General features: G+C 45.8%; 1 protein-coding gene across 1 annotated transcript in view; it reads right to left on the reverse strand.

Annotated features, from left to right (window-relative positions):
* LOC144137702 (uncharacterized) overlaps positions 1–14643 on the reverse strand; it is a 159927-nt gene that overhangs the window by 55023 nt on the left and 90261 nt on the right. The window contains exon 2 of the mRNA XM_077669644.1: positions 9077–9451. Coding sequence (XP_077525770.1) covers positions 9077–9451 — 375 coding nt within the window. The remainder of the gene's footprint in view (positions 1–9076; positions 9452–14643) is intronic.

Raw genomic sequence — 14643 nt, forward strand, 5'->3', positions numbered from 1 at the left:
ATTGGCTAAACGTGGCCGCCGATAGTTGACGTGAAGCATAGCCCACAAATTACGACATGCACATTGAGGATTTGCATCAAGTCGCGACCAGGTGGTACACGTGCGTCAGCATTGAGTCGCGTGATTCAAAGATCTCTCGCATGATCCTCCGTCATCTACAAATAAGTAATGGACCACCGATGACGTACTGATAACGTACCCTCGGCTCAACCGTGTTTCGTTCGAGGGTACTCGAACAAACGTAGATGACTGTTATGAATGGCCACGTGAGTGATTGGCCGGGCAAGTGAGCCAGCCAGAACGACAGCGAAGATGACAAGGAAGAGGGGCCACGCGGGAGTGATTTCGAGGGATCGAAGGACGACGGCTGGGAGGCAGGCGCCGCAACAGGGCGCGGTTACGTCGAAAACGACCCCGTGGGAAACCTGGTCCACGGGCCATCTGAAACAACACCGTTGCTGCGCTCCGTGAAGGCGCGAGGGCGAGTCTGGGCACCGTCATCGCGGTTATGGTGCGCAAATTGCTGATGCTCTCTTCCTGCTATTGGGCGCTGCCGTTCCTGCTGTTGAGCCGCTAGAAACACATCGCGGCGGAATATGAGCTCAATCGCCACCGGGCATTGCCTCGGAACGTTCGAAATGCGGGTCTATTTTCGAACTGCTGACTGTGCTCCCGTGTCGCCAGAAACCCGTCCTGTCTATAACGTCTGCCGTCCACCATTTTGTGCTTGTCCTTCATCCTGTATATAGTGTTCGACGTGTTAACAGTGTTCGACTCTGGCAGCGTGGCCCATGGCTCATTCATAACAATGACAAGGACGGGGTAGCGTTAGATTCAAAGGTAAGGACATTAGGAGGGAGATAGCAGGAAGTGGGAAAAGGGGAGATGAGTTTACCGGTCGCAGAAAGGCGGGATGAGAATAGAATGCAGGGTGGGTGCAGCAGACATTATGCGAATTGATGACAGGGAGAAGTGTGAGGCTAGCGTAGAAATGTGGGACAGGAATTGGGGGAGGCGCGGTATGATATCAGGGAAAGGGGAGGAATTTAAAGCCGCATGAGGGGCGTTACACGGCTTAAGCAGCAAAGACGCTATCGTCTTTAGACCATAATTTGCTGGGAATCAAACGTATACTGGGTTAATATTTTACGTTTGCTGTGCACGTTAAGGGGCAAATTTACATTACACTTTGAGGGCTTTGTTGTCGCTTAATCCATAATGTGAAGTGTCTCTCTTTATCCTGAATGTTCAATTACAGAATCAGATCTTTGCTTGATCTCCACCTCATAACTAGAAAATGCCTTCTTTCTTTCAAACTTTTCCAGATGTATGAAAAATTTCCACGTTTTTGTGTATTGAGTTCTACAATATACGCCTGAGTCGGAAGGGAGCTCATTATATTTAAGATGCCTTCCTGTAACAAGACACCGCCTCTGCAGAAGTTCATCCCATGTAGTGCTAGCTGAGTGCAAAACGGAGTTTAGAACTTTTCATACAGTTTTTCGAAAAGCCAAAGGTAAGAGCAAAGCAATCATCCAACCTATGGCTTAATGCGCTCGATGATTTGAATTGAACTAGTTCCCCACGGCGAGAATTGGGGAATAATGACATCTACGAAAACATTACGCCTCAGAAGAGCGAACTAATTTTATCTTGATATAACTTTGTTGTCGTTAGCAGTATTTATAAGCTCACCTTTTCTTATAAAACACAACGACATCACCGCGTTAGTATTAACAAATCTCAATTATTTCGTGCCAAAAGAGTAGAAACAACGCTTCAACTTAGGCCAGCTTTGTCATGTGGTCAAATCCGGGAAACTCAAAAATACGTGGCGCAGCATTAATCAGTGTGGGTACACGGAGGCTTATGAGGCATACTTATGGTTTGCAGGTCACCTGGGTTCAGCTCCGTTGTTGCAACTGTCCGACGTAGAACTGGCTACTGTTTTGTGCCTAGGCCTCATGAACCGCACCAGAGGTGCCAGGGGGTGGCTCAAAGGCTTGACATGGCCTTCACGTTTCTAAGCGTTATTTTTGCACTTCTGAGCAACGTTTGTACACCTAGGTATGGCGACTTTCACTTAATTCTGTTTTAAATCTTGTATTCTGCTTTTACGGCCGTTACTATAACAGAATTGAATAAATCTGTGCTCCACTTTTACTGCGTCCCACATCGTTCAATTCAAACAGTGTTCCTGTTCAGCATTCGCAGCTAAGAAATGTTGCGCCTCATCAATTTGCAATATATTGGGCAGACTTCAGGCGCTAGGGTTGTTCCGGGCCTCTGCCTCAACAATGCCTTGTAGCTTGAAGAGGCCTGCCTGACATCCAAAAAACTTAAAGGAGTACTGACACGAAATTTTGAAGCGGAGATAACTTCGTAGATAGATTGGTGTGAACACAAATGCATCATCTGCAACATATTAGCGGCAAATACAGCGTTGAAATTATTTACAATCAATTTTAAAGTTGATTGTAAATTTTAAAGTTGATTGCAATTTTAACCGAGCTGCCAACGAATGACCTAGAGCAGTCGACACTCCCTGTATGTGGACTAAATAAACAACATCGAAACACGTCACGAGTTTGTGTTGGCTGCTTCCGTACTGCTGGCGTTTATATCCGGTTCGCCGCTCTGGTGGGACGTCGGAAGTTCTGCTCTGGTGCAACGCCCTCACACGGCCCTTGCACAGTGGGTTAGTAGCGATGTCACGAACCTGTGGTCGTAGTCAGGAATTTCAATGGGGATGTGTAACTAATGAAAACGGAGTGGTTTGCGCGTTTTCGCTCCGTGACTTTTGGCTTGCGATACCGGACCGACATGGGCCGACCGACTACACTGGCACGTACGTGTGTCATTTTGTCGTTATCAAAGAATGTATTCAGTTGCGAGTGTGCTGATCCGTGTACGTTACAGCGCAAAGTTGTCCTCGCCGTCGCTCAGTGACAACAAGTCATGCAATAAAGCTTTCGCACTAAGTTTTCTTACTATGACGTTTTCAGCTGCTGTGTGCTTTCCAGGCGGAATGAACTTGAAGTTGTATACACTTTGCCGGTGTTTTTCCCATAAGGCAGCCTGGCAGACTAAAAAAAGGTTGAATATTTTCTGGAATGAAAAAGCTAGACAAAGAAACACAGCTTTGCGGACAAAACTTGTTAAATGGCAATTGGTTACGCCAGCGCACCCTGAGTAATTTACGAAATGTTGCACAATCTCGTCCTTGTCACCACTGGTAGATCTCCATACAATGCAACCTGCACGCACTCGTTGGAGAGCGAGGAAGGTTTGTTTACTTGAGTAAACTTTCTTTTGCCCCAATCATACGGAATCGGATCATACGCGTTTGGCTAATAAACCCCTTCTTCTTATGCATGGGTAAAGTAACTATTGTGTAAAATTAACACAAATGGTTGGTAAAAAGCACTGGACATCTTATTCCCGATTTATAACCTCCAAGTAAACTGCCCTAAATAATACTGCAATACAAATACTCAATTGGCGCAAGCACAATTGTTACAAAATATTAACCATGGAAAGATTCATATCCGGTACGAACGAAAGAGAGAGTGTTCTACTGTCTCAAAATATCCACTAGGCGCGGATTTTGTTTTATTCGTAAACACACGACAGTCACAAGGGCGTCGGTATAAGCATGGCGCAGAGCTAAACGGACCCTTCACAAAGTCTAGATTCTGAAAAAGGACGTTATAATGCCAGTCTCAGCGTGTTCACACACGCAAGTGCGGCTTAGAAAGGAGATCAGTAAAGTGGGTCGTTATGTGCGATGAACCATATCCCACAGTACTGCATGCACTGTGACCAATCAACAAGAAGGGAGCATTGTTTCAGGGCGGCCACATATCACACAGAATAGTCTAATGGCTCAAATGCCCACTTTTGCGGAGCCATGGTAAAAGATTCTGCTTAGGAGGTAGCAAAATGCGGCTGGTTTACCCAATGAAGTAAAAGGCGTTGTGTGGCTATATCGCGCCATGAAAACAGTTTGCAGTGAAAAGCAGAAACCTGGGTGATTCAGGACGTAGACAGGGACGCAATCCTCTGCCATGGCCGTTCAATAAACTGGCTATATTTGATTTAAACTGCTGTTACAGCCCTGCCACATGGTCGCTTCGAATGCCGTCCGAAGGATTTAGAACGCTTCGTGGATCGATGAAGGCATTGTACATCTTTTGTGCACGTCTAAGCGCGTGTAGACAAGAGAAGTTTGGAAAGCTTTCTTGTAGCAGCGTTATCACCAAAATATATCTCGCACCATGTTAGTGCCGATCTTCTTGCTACGTAAAAGGAGGAAAATGCGCTAGTTCGCTCAGACATACCCATTTTTGGATTGCAGTGGTCGGCGTTACAGCTATGAGATCAGGAGCCATGTTGCTTTGGTCTTTTATAATGATTCGCTGCTGTTAACGTATGTGAAGCTCTCACAAAATCGCGGTGCATTCAGAATGGATCATCATTTACAAGCTGATATTCCGAATAGCATACCTGCAGAAAGGTTGGTGGACCTTCACTACGGTGCTTAGACAGGGAGACTCAAAGCCCCTATTGCCGCTGATAACCGTTCCCAACTAATGTTTGCTTCAAACGTGCTTACGACTGTCATCTCGTAGGCGCAGTTTTCCTGTTTCGGTTTCGGTGTAGTCCATTGCAGGAGAACAAATAACACCGCCCTGAGCTAATGACGTATATTTCGCCGTGCTCTATGGAACCACTAAATTATTTTTCCGGGTATCATATTCTAAAAGCTCTTCTTTTCTGTGGTCACATAGCTGGCGCGGCTTCCGTGTGACGAATATCTTCGAGGCTACCTGCCAAACCGCAGCTCTCAGGTTGCGGATTAAAGACGCGTCATCGCCCCGTTTAGCGCGCTCATATACTGGCACAGGATGCAAATGAATGGAAGCAAAGTAGAACTCTGAAATAACCGGCATTTTGGTTTTCCGCGGTCCATTATTACGGTACTGTTCGATTAGAGCTCATTCCGCTCATCACCTCCTTTCTTTGGCTGTCTGCTGTGCACTTATACCCACAGAGAACTTTATTTTCTCTGGGAGGTACGCTTCAGTGTTGCGTTGTTACGGAGGTTTTATAACGTCTTTGAAGCGAGGACTGCGGCATACGCCACTGTGTCATATTGATCGAGGGCAAAAAGTTCGCCACGTGTCGTGTCGCCATCATTATAGACAATTTGGTGTTGCAGAGTAGGATGTCGAAGGAACATTTCTGCTGCAGAGACAGTGAAGTCTTGCAAAAGCGGGCAACGGTGTTACCCTGTTTTTACCTGCGGCTGAATGCAAATGTAAAAAAAAAAACTCGTTTGCAGAAATTGAACCAGGGATTCCTCGTTCATTGCGTGCAAGCGTTGTGCCATCCGCGACCGGTTGGGAGCGTTTTAAAGGAGGAGCAAGGCTGGGGCGCAGGCGTCCCTAATGGATGTCCTGAGAGCCGGTCGTAAGAATAATGAAAACACAAGCCAACGTTGCTCTCGCCATTTTTGACACGGGCAATTACAACACTCCATTAGAGCACGTGCTTTGGGGGCAGCGGCCATTGCGTAGTTGTGAACTTTGTAAATAGAAATCGATCACACAGGCTGCACAATACGCCCGCAGCAGTCTAGAGCCAGTGCTTCTTCAAGGAAATGGCACTGACACGTCAACTTGAATGTTTGCAAATGAGAACTTTGGAGAGTACATATGTCTCACATCATTTGACCTCGCTGAAAATTGTAACTTTTTTGTTCGAAAGTTATGAAGCTCCGGACTCTAAGCATCTCACATTCATTTCCGAGGCTGTTATCTCCGCACGGAGTACTGACACGAAATTTTCGTGTTGCATTTTTCTCGCTTTTATGGGTGCCTACAAGCCCGCTTATCATAGAATGGCACACTACACGCCTGATCACAGTGCAAACAATTATTCACGGCGTCGTTTATTCGTATCAGCTTCGGTTTTGACAAAACGAACGCCGAGCGGCCGCCATGACAGGAGGGCGCCCATGACGTCACCATGCCGGTCTGGACGCACGCGCGAGCCAGCGCACGCGCTCCAAGATCGGCCGAAGTTTTCGCCGTCCTCACGTGCCCGGGCAGCATGGCGTGAGTCCCAAAAACATGACGTGTATATATACAGCGTAGCAGCGAGCACTGCCTGCGTCATGGAAGCCCGGACGTCATCAGTATGGGGCAAGGAGCAGATGTCACGCTGGCCCGCTTCCGGCTTTCTGGTGAGGGCAAAGGTTAAAATGGATTAGAACCATGTTATACTGAACAGTTACCGTTGAAACTTGCTGGGGTCCTGATAAAAATGAAGCATTTTACATAGTTATCTCAGCTTTGAAATTTTGGGTCACTATTTCTTTAAGAATTCTTGGTTACTTTTTTGTAGGCTTGGTTGGCAGGTGAAGCTGTGTCGTTTTGTTCTGTCCCATCTGTTACCTTATTGGCAGTACGGAGGGGTTAGGAAACATTTTTGTGTCATACGACAGCGGGAAGACGGCTTAACCGCCGAATCCGTACAGCTCCTCTGCAGATAGGTACATTGCCTTGAAGTTGGGAAATGTCGTCCGCACGACCGTTGTTCTGTAAATCACCGAAATATTGCACTATTTTTTGCACAGGGAGTCGTAATATACTGGCAATACCTACGCTTTTCAAAGGTAGCCGAACCATGTAAGGGCCGTTGATAAGTGAGACACTGACAAGGAGCTACGCGCAATTTTTAAATTTGAAAATTCTAGTTGAACACAGTTCTGAAGCAGTTGTTGCTGGTTATGGATGGGCCTTTCCATCGTTACGGAATTCTTTAATTCCAATCTCTGTAGTCCGAAACGAATATTTAAGATATCTTACTCCTTCCATGAACTTCCAATCCTTAGAAAACGGTCGCAGGTTTTACCTACAGGCAAATGCAGTTTTAATGGTTTGGCCCCATCCTGGAAAAGTTTAAAAAAATACACGTTTAATGCAAATTACAAATGTACTGTGTGATACAAATCTTTATGAACACCAGAGTGTGGTTTTCATGCGTGATATCGCTATAAAAACACAGCAATCGTAACTACACAAATCTGCATAACTTATTTCAATTTCCTCACAGGAGCATCCGTTGGCTCTAGCGGACTTCGCTCCCTGGTTAACCCGCTTCACCCGCACACAACTAGAGGTGACGTGTGAAGTTTAATAACTACAACAGCGCAACGTCAGGTGAAGTCACCATTCTCACCAGCATAAAAGGCAGTTTAAGAAGACACAAAATAATGTATATTCTTCAGAACCTGTACAAAACCAGAAGATACGGCACGCAGTGAAACGGCAAATCGTCTTCGCATCTTGTCACCCATTGTGAGACAGCCTTCGTTCCCAACGCCGTCAATAGTCGCATACTGGCCGTTACACTGAGCCACTAAAATTCCGGTACTAGGATGCATGCTAGTGAAATGCGCATCTTGCCATATCCCATGCCCTAATGCGCCCTTGCCCTAAACCCTAATCTTGCTAACATTACAAGCTTCAACCGTTAAAAAAGAGAGCTTTGCGGGCAATTTCAAATATTCCGCTTGACGCGCGCCGCGCAACTTTATGTAATGGATATGCAGTAACGTCCACAAAATTCACCATCTGTGTAACGATACCTCACTTAAACGGTAGCAGTTGGGAACAAACACAAAATAGCAACTGCATTGCTCTGCTACAAAAGTTGACACTGAATGGTCCTAGCTGTCCGACATGCCATTCTGAAAAACGGCGCACTGCTTTCCTGCGGAGAGACCATGAGAAAACAATCTCACTATGAATTACTATGGCCTGTGTTGGAGGCGCACGAAATTTGGAATGTTGTGTTAAAGGAGACTGTTGTTCCCAAGGTTCATTTTACAAGATGAGAGCTGACATCCTCAAGCTAGAAAAGCTAACTGAATGCATTAGTTGTACTTGGATCATATAATGATATGACATGCAAATGATCATATGAATGCTACCCTATTTACATCCATGTCATATGCCAGTGGACGTACACCAAAATATTATTCTCAGGCATCCACAAAATAAGACCTACAATTACTGGGATAGACAAGTTAATAATGTTATTTCCGCGGCAAACGGTCTTCTCCTGTACCAGGAACGACTCAAGCTTGACACGATGGGATCAAATACGGAAAACGAGAACGGGTGGAACAGAAAGAACGAACCACACTTTGCTGTGTGGTGTGTTTTTACGGGTCGTGCCATCCTTGGTTTTCGTATCACATCAAAAGACGAACCACCCTCAGACCTCTTTGACAAACTAGAAATTATGAATATCCTAAGTCGCTTTAAATACCTGAAACCAGAGGCAGGAAGTCATTTCCAAGCTTACCCGGGGTGTCGTTTGGTTCGTGCACGTTTCTCGTTTCGTTAAGAAATTGCAAAAATGTAGGTAAGATGACAGGATTTTTGTCGCAAAAGAACGTTGAGGTTTCTGCGACAGAGTGATTGCCCCGAGTCCTTTCGTGAGCAAGTCCCTCAAAAGAAAGAGAAAATCTTCGCGGCCTGGCGTGAATGAATTACGTATTAGGCGCCCCTCACAGGCAGCCATCTGTTCCTAAGAGAACCGGCAGATGCTTGAACGAGCGCCTAAAGAGGCACTCGTAGATCCTCCGAGCTTGTACTGCAAGCAATGGGGTGGTGAATTGAATGCGTTAAAGCGCTCGCGGCCTTACAAGACGACGGAGTTGCTGAAACTATGTGACACGCGCCCCCGCGAGAGCTTCAAGGCGCGGCTTTAGATGGAACCCCACGTGACCACATGACCACACCGTGAAGGGCACTGCATTAAAAAGGACTCAGTTAACTGGGAATTTGACATGCCTGTGGCCACTATCGGATGCGCCACATCATTTCATCTTGTCGGCCTTTGTGGTTTCTTCAATGTTAGGGGGCTGGATTTGTTTTGCATAATACTGTCGCGTAAGAAAAACGTAGTGAGTTGTTCGTGCTAGCTACCGTTTGTCAGTAATACCTTTCCGGTCACCTGTTCATATTTACGGAGCAGGAGAACTCCAAAGAATATCTCTTACCAAACACAGCGAGGGCCACGGTAGCACTGTAGCGCCTTCCGCTGGCGTAGAGCAGGTCGCACACGTACGGTCCGCGGTCGGCGTAGTCCACCCGATTCACCTTCAGGCTGGGCGGCTCCTGGAGCACGGAGAAGAAGGATCGGCCCTTCCATGCTTCGCCACGCGTGTGGTGGCCCTTGGAGAGGCCGCCGCGGCGAGACCGTGCATCCAGGCTGTAGAATGGCTCGGTGCCGTTTTCGCTGCCGCCACTCCGGAACCAACGCACCAGGACCGCGGAGTCGTTGCGGCTTTCAACGCGGAGCTTCGCGAGGCACGGGATCACCGCTCGTCCACCATCGGTGGCCAGGACTGTCGTGCCTCGGGGGTCAGCGACACCTTCAAGAAACGACACAACGCAGCTACTTAGTTTTCTGAACAGCTCATATTAGAGAAATGTGTTGTACCTACAGCCTTCTTGCACTACCTCTAAATTGTCTGCCAATACATGTGCTGCCACTACTTCTGTTTTATGGACAAACACGTTTTAAATCGACTCAAGGGAGGACCAAAATCACTTCTTATTATTTTCTGTCGGTTATTGCCCTAATCGAAAATATCGTTTGGTGGTTAAAGTTTGAATAATATTTCCAAAAAAAGATAGTGTTTTATGAGACTGTTTACCAGTTTTGTATAGGCTAATTGTGTGCACCCCCGGAATATTGCCACTCTAGATATAAAATTAGATTTCTACAATCATTTTTGAAGCTATTTCTCCTGTTTTACATCTTGGTTTCAAAATTCTGTGACTTACCAATTTTCTGTGGCTTTTCAAACAAGCAATTTCTATTTGGTTTGGCAAAACACTATGCCATGACTAAATAAGCAGGTAAATATCACTCGTACTTTTGGAGACGGCCATGCACGGAATCAACTGCGACAATGTGTTGCCTCACCACAAACAATTCTCTGTAAATGATGCCCTGCCTTCTGTTTTAAACAGCAAGAAATACAAAAAAAAAAGATACGTGCAGATCGAGCCTTTAATTCACAAATCGGCGTCGAAAAGCAACATCCAACGTCGTAGTTTTGTTCTGCTTTTACCCCTCTTCGCATCTCGGGCACGACACTATTTCTATTCTGCTCAAAGCAACACTATAAATAGTTAAATTAAAAATGTTGTCAGCCATAAAACATCCGCCTTAGAAAAAGAGACCGTCGTCCACCAAAATAGAGAACATGAAAGTAACTTTGGAAATACACTTGTGCCACTATCAGTGTGGCATTTATAAGCGCCGAAAGACCTTGTCATTATGCCATGAAATTTATACGCTTCATGCTTCATTGAAGCACTTGAAATAAATTTTTATAATGAAAGCAGTTCCCACAAACACGAGACGGGAACTCTAGTTTCTGCGGAGTTCAAAACACGACCAGTTTCCCAAGGGAAAGCTTGATGTGCTACAACGACCCAGCCTTGTGTTGTACAAACTCTTAGCTACCCGATGTAATAAGGTACTCAGAATGTTCTTGTTTTTTCTGTTTGCCGCTTGATGTACGCTTATTGGTGGCGATCTTTATTTCATGATATTGATGTTGCCGTAGTCTTTTTGTTAGAGTTATTACAGCATATCGAAATCCTTAAAAGAATCCTTTAAACAAAGGTGCTGACTCTTTCTGTCTCTCTCTTTCTCTCTCTCCTACAGCAAAACAAAAGAGACATCAACATTCTACTCCGCATGCTGCAATGAAGCCGATACCACAACCCAGTGATTACCGTATTATACACTAAATAAACAGTACCCCTTACAAAACCTATTTCCTGAGTAGGCTGGTCGTCACGGTTAGTGTAATACTGCAGTATATTTATTAGAGCACTGCACGGGCCTAAGTTTAAGGCCCGAGACCAGCCCGAGCCCACTTTGTGAAGCCCGAGCCCGGGCCCGGCCCGGGCCCGCGAATTCATAAGTGAGCCTAGCCCGGGCCCGGCCCGGGCTCGTTTACTCAAGCGCACGAGCCGCCCGGACACGGTCTTTTTTTTTTAGCCTAGGGAGGGCCCGCATGTGTGTGACCAGGCCTGGTCTTAGGCGTTGAAGAAAATTTGTTTATTATATTTGGTCGAGTGTCTTTGTAGCGGGAAATAAGACCGAGCATGTAGTCTGTACAAGCACGCCCTGAATTGTAACGCAAAAAATAAGGGTTTAAAACTACACGTAGTTTAGCTCACACCGTCTGCAGTTCACGCAACATGGGCGTAATAAGAGCTCGTATTCTTACACGAGACACACCATCACCTTTGATGACCAGAGTCTTGGCAAATTCATGTGGTTGCTTTGGTCACAAGTTGGTATTAATGAAATTCCTTGCTCTCCATTTGAATCCACGAGCATGTGCGTGCGTTGAAATATTTTCCCTGGAGTGGTTGTTAAGCGGTGGCGCTTCTCTAGCACGCGAGTTTGATTTCCAGCCATGGCAGCCGCATTTAGATTGGTTCGACGTCTAAAACACACGTACATAGACAAAGGTGCACAGCTCCAGGGTGGCTTAAAATACTTCCTTCCCCGCTAGGGCACTCCTTGTAACCGTATCTTTGATATTTTATACACCAAAATATAAAATCTTGATGCAGTGCATGAAATGTCATTCAAGTTACAGTATAGGGACTATAAGCCCTAGCAAAACACATTGTTAAAACAATGTGTACAACTAACATGAAGAAGCCCGTAAAAGTATACTCAGATAATTCAATTTAATGCTCTTTTCTACACTTCACGTCGTAACTGTAAACGGCCGGGCCTATGAATTCAAGCCCGAGCCTGCCCCAGGCCCGTGGCGTCGAGCCCGAGCCCGGCCCGGGCCCGCGGCACTGAGCCCGAGCCCAGCCCGGGCGCGCGGCAATGAGCCCTGGCCCGGCCCGGGCCCGCCGATAATCGACTTCGCGTAACCCAGCCCGCCCGCGGGCCGGGTCGGGTTCGGGATTTCAGGCAGGCCCGGGCCTGTGCAGTGCTCTAATATTTATACGCATTTGTTACTTAATATCTAACCACCAAGCACTACAGCACAAGAACAACCTGTATAAATGAACATTATGTCCCTTGTGAAAAAAAAAAAACGTAATATTTTTTTCAACAGTTTATACCATGTGGCAACGGTTGGTTTGTTGTACTTTGTGCATGCAAAAAATTATTTCTATGATCTCCGAAGAAATTTTGCCTATTGTGAGTGCTCCGCAATATACGGTAATATTTTGGCAGAGTACCCTTCAGTAGGAGATAATCGAAATCAGATAGCAAACGTCAATGCTTTACGGCCCGTATTTTGTTTCCCGTTTGAACACAGTAACCATAGTGTGAAAACAAGGGCGAAAAATTATCACAACTTCACTGACTTAACGTCTCGAACGATGTTAAGAGCGAAGCTACCTGACGTTCTCTAAGCGTGAGGCTAAGCTTCATACAAACTTTTAAAAACCAGCAGATAGATTTTCGTGAACTCAGAGTACTCAGACTGGTTGAGTGGTTTTATATCCATACCGGGCTCTCTCCCTCTTTCGGTTTTTGAATTCGCCAGACGACTCCGCTCCGGTCAGCGCGCCAACTATCGCTGGTGCTTCTGACGGGGCCTCTTCTTCCAGATAGTGCGTGATTTTACCCATTTTCCAAATATTCCACAAGCGACGCCACGCGCACTTGTATATACTCCGTTTAATACATAGCGTGCAACATTGCCAAGGCTAGGGAGCGTGATTGGGCGCTTCCGGCGACGGGGAAAGTAGAGCACAAAGCTGTTCCAAGCAAGAGACTCCAAAACATTGTGAACTCAGTCATTATGATTCCGATTTTGCTATTTTTACCTGGACAGACAATGTTTACGTACGATTACAGCTTCTTTCATTGTTTCTCACAAGATGAACTCAGAGATGGCGCCATGTGTCCAAACAGAATGATGCCAAAGGAGCGCGTCTGAATTTAAATCAAACGAACCGAACGGTTTCGCTACTGCTGCCTGTTTGTTAACTATGTAGCCGCTATGCTCCGGTGCGCTAATCTAAGCCAGGACGCGAGGGGAAGTGATACCATTTGTTTATTTTTTGCAGCGGATTACTTGCCTGGCTTCCACTGTGTGCGGTGCATGCCGCTTGCTCTCCCCCTCGCACGATGATGCCCTCTCCACATCGCTCTGCCGGCGTTAGCACGCCCCGACCAAGCACAGCACCGCTATTAAAACTTCATAAACATAAATGCGCATTTTTCTTAGTTAACAAAACTGGATGCAATGCAGATCCAAGCCACTGCAAAACCGTTCATCATTCCACTATGTCCGGATTAAGAGCAGCGAAGATAGATTGTGTTTACGTATCATTCGCTTTGAACAAAACGCTTGCCATAAAAAATAGACGGCACAAGATTAGGAAGCGCGATGATGAAATTAGTTGTTTCAAAATTCCTCCGGTTTACTAACGTGATGGGTCAGACAACGAACAAAGAAAGCAAATTTATGCAAAGAGTAATGAAAGGAAAAGGCAAAGAAATGCCTCCTTAAGCATATGCACCTTTTCTCCGAAATTGCTTATGTCTTTTTTTTTCAAACTTGCGATATATAGGGTTCTCATGGGGTGGTTCTGCGTGGCATCTGGCGAATAAACATACGCTAGATAACCATTTTTAAACGTTTTCAACATCAAAAATGCTTTGAATACATCGTAAACACGTGAACACAGCAACTCAAAATAGGAGATCACAAAGTATTTGACTCGAACACCCCTTCTGTACACCTGAGGGAACTGGTAAGCTTGATCATAAAAATGTTCCGCTCTTACTAAGTCTGGGGGTAGTTTGTGCACTTCAGTGGCGCCACTCGAGCTATATTGTGGCAGTGCAGTGTTCAAAATTGCAGTATTCAATGAATTTGATAACCACTTTCAAATCGCAACAAAATCGAGACCGAAAAAGAAATCCGTACCTGCTGCGACGAGGAAATACGGAGTGGCGCTGTGTGCTAGCGGTAAGTATAGCTTTCGATGCTACGATTCGCGGTGTAAAGAGAGAGAGAGAGAGAGAGAGAGAGAGAGAGTGTGTGTGTGTGTGTGTGTGTGGGGAGGGGGGGGATTGAAAGCGTGGCTGAGTCTCTTTAGGACTGATTTGAGGCGCTTTTTTTTCGTAATGAGCCAGATCCAGAAACCGAAACTAAGTTGCATACAACTGCAGTGACAAAAAAACTCGGCAACTTTCTCCTAAAAAGGAGGTGGCAAGAAAATAGTTGAGATAACGTCCTGCAAAAAGTGTACGACATTGTAGCTCGTATCGAAAATGGGCCAGGTCCTGCTGTTTCACGAATTAAAAAGAGCCAAATGCATTTGCCCATCGGGAGTTTGATTTTGGCTTGACTCTTCCGACATTTTCGTGGGTGCTTTGGGAAGTTTTTTTTTTTTTTGCTTTTCGGATGTGACTCGTTATGAATTCAGGCGGCAGTGTGGAGATAGGCAAAATATCTGTCCCCAGATATCAATGACGAAGTGAACTGAAGAAGACGTGAACGAAATGAAACCTGGAAATGTGAAGCGATGATTTCATTTCGTCTCACCCGTCGCT

Source organism: Haemaphysalis longicornis, unplaced genomic scaffold (assembly GCF_048455015.1).
Source record: "Haemaphysalis longicornis isolate Haplotype H1 unplaced genomic scaffold, Haemaphysalis longicornis Haplotype H1 scaffold_47, whole genome shotgun sequence".
Taxonomy (NCBI): domain Eukaryota; kingdom Metazoa; phylum Arthropoda; class Arachnida; order Ixodida; family Ixodidae; genus Haemaphysalis; species Haemaphysalis longicornis.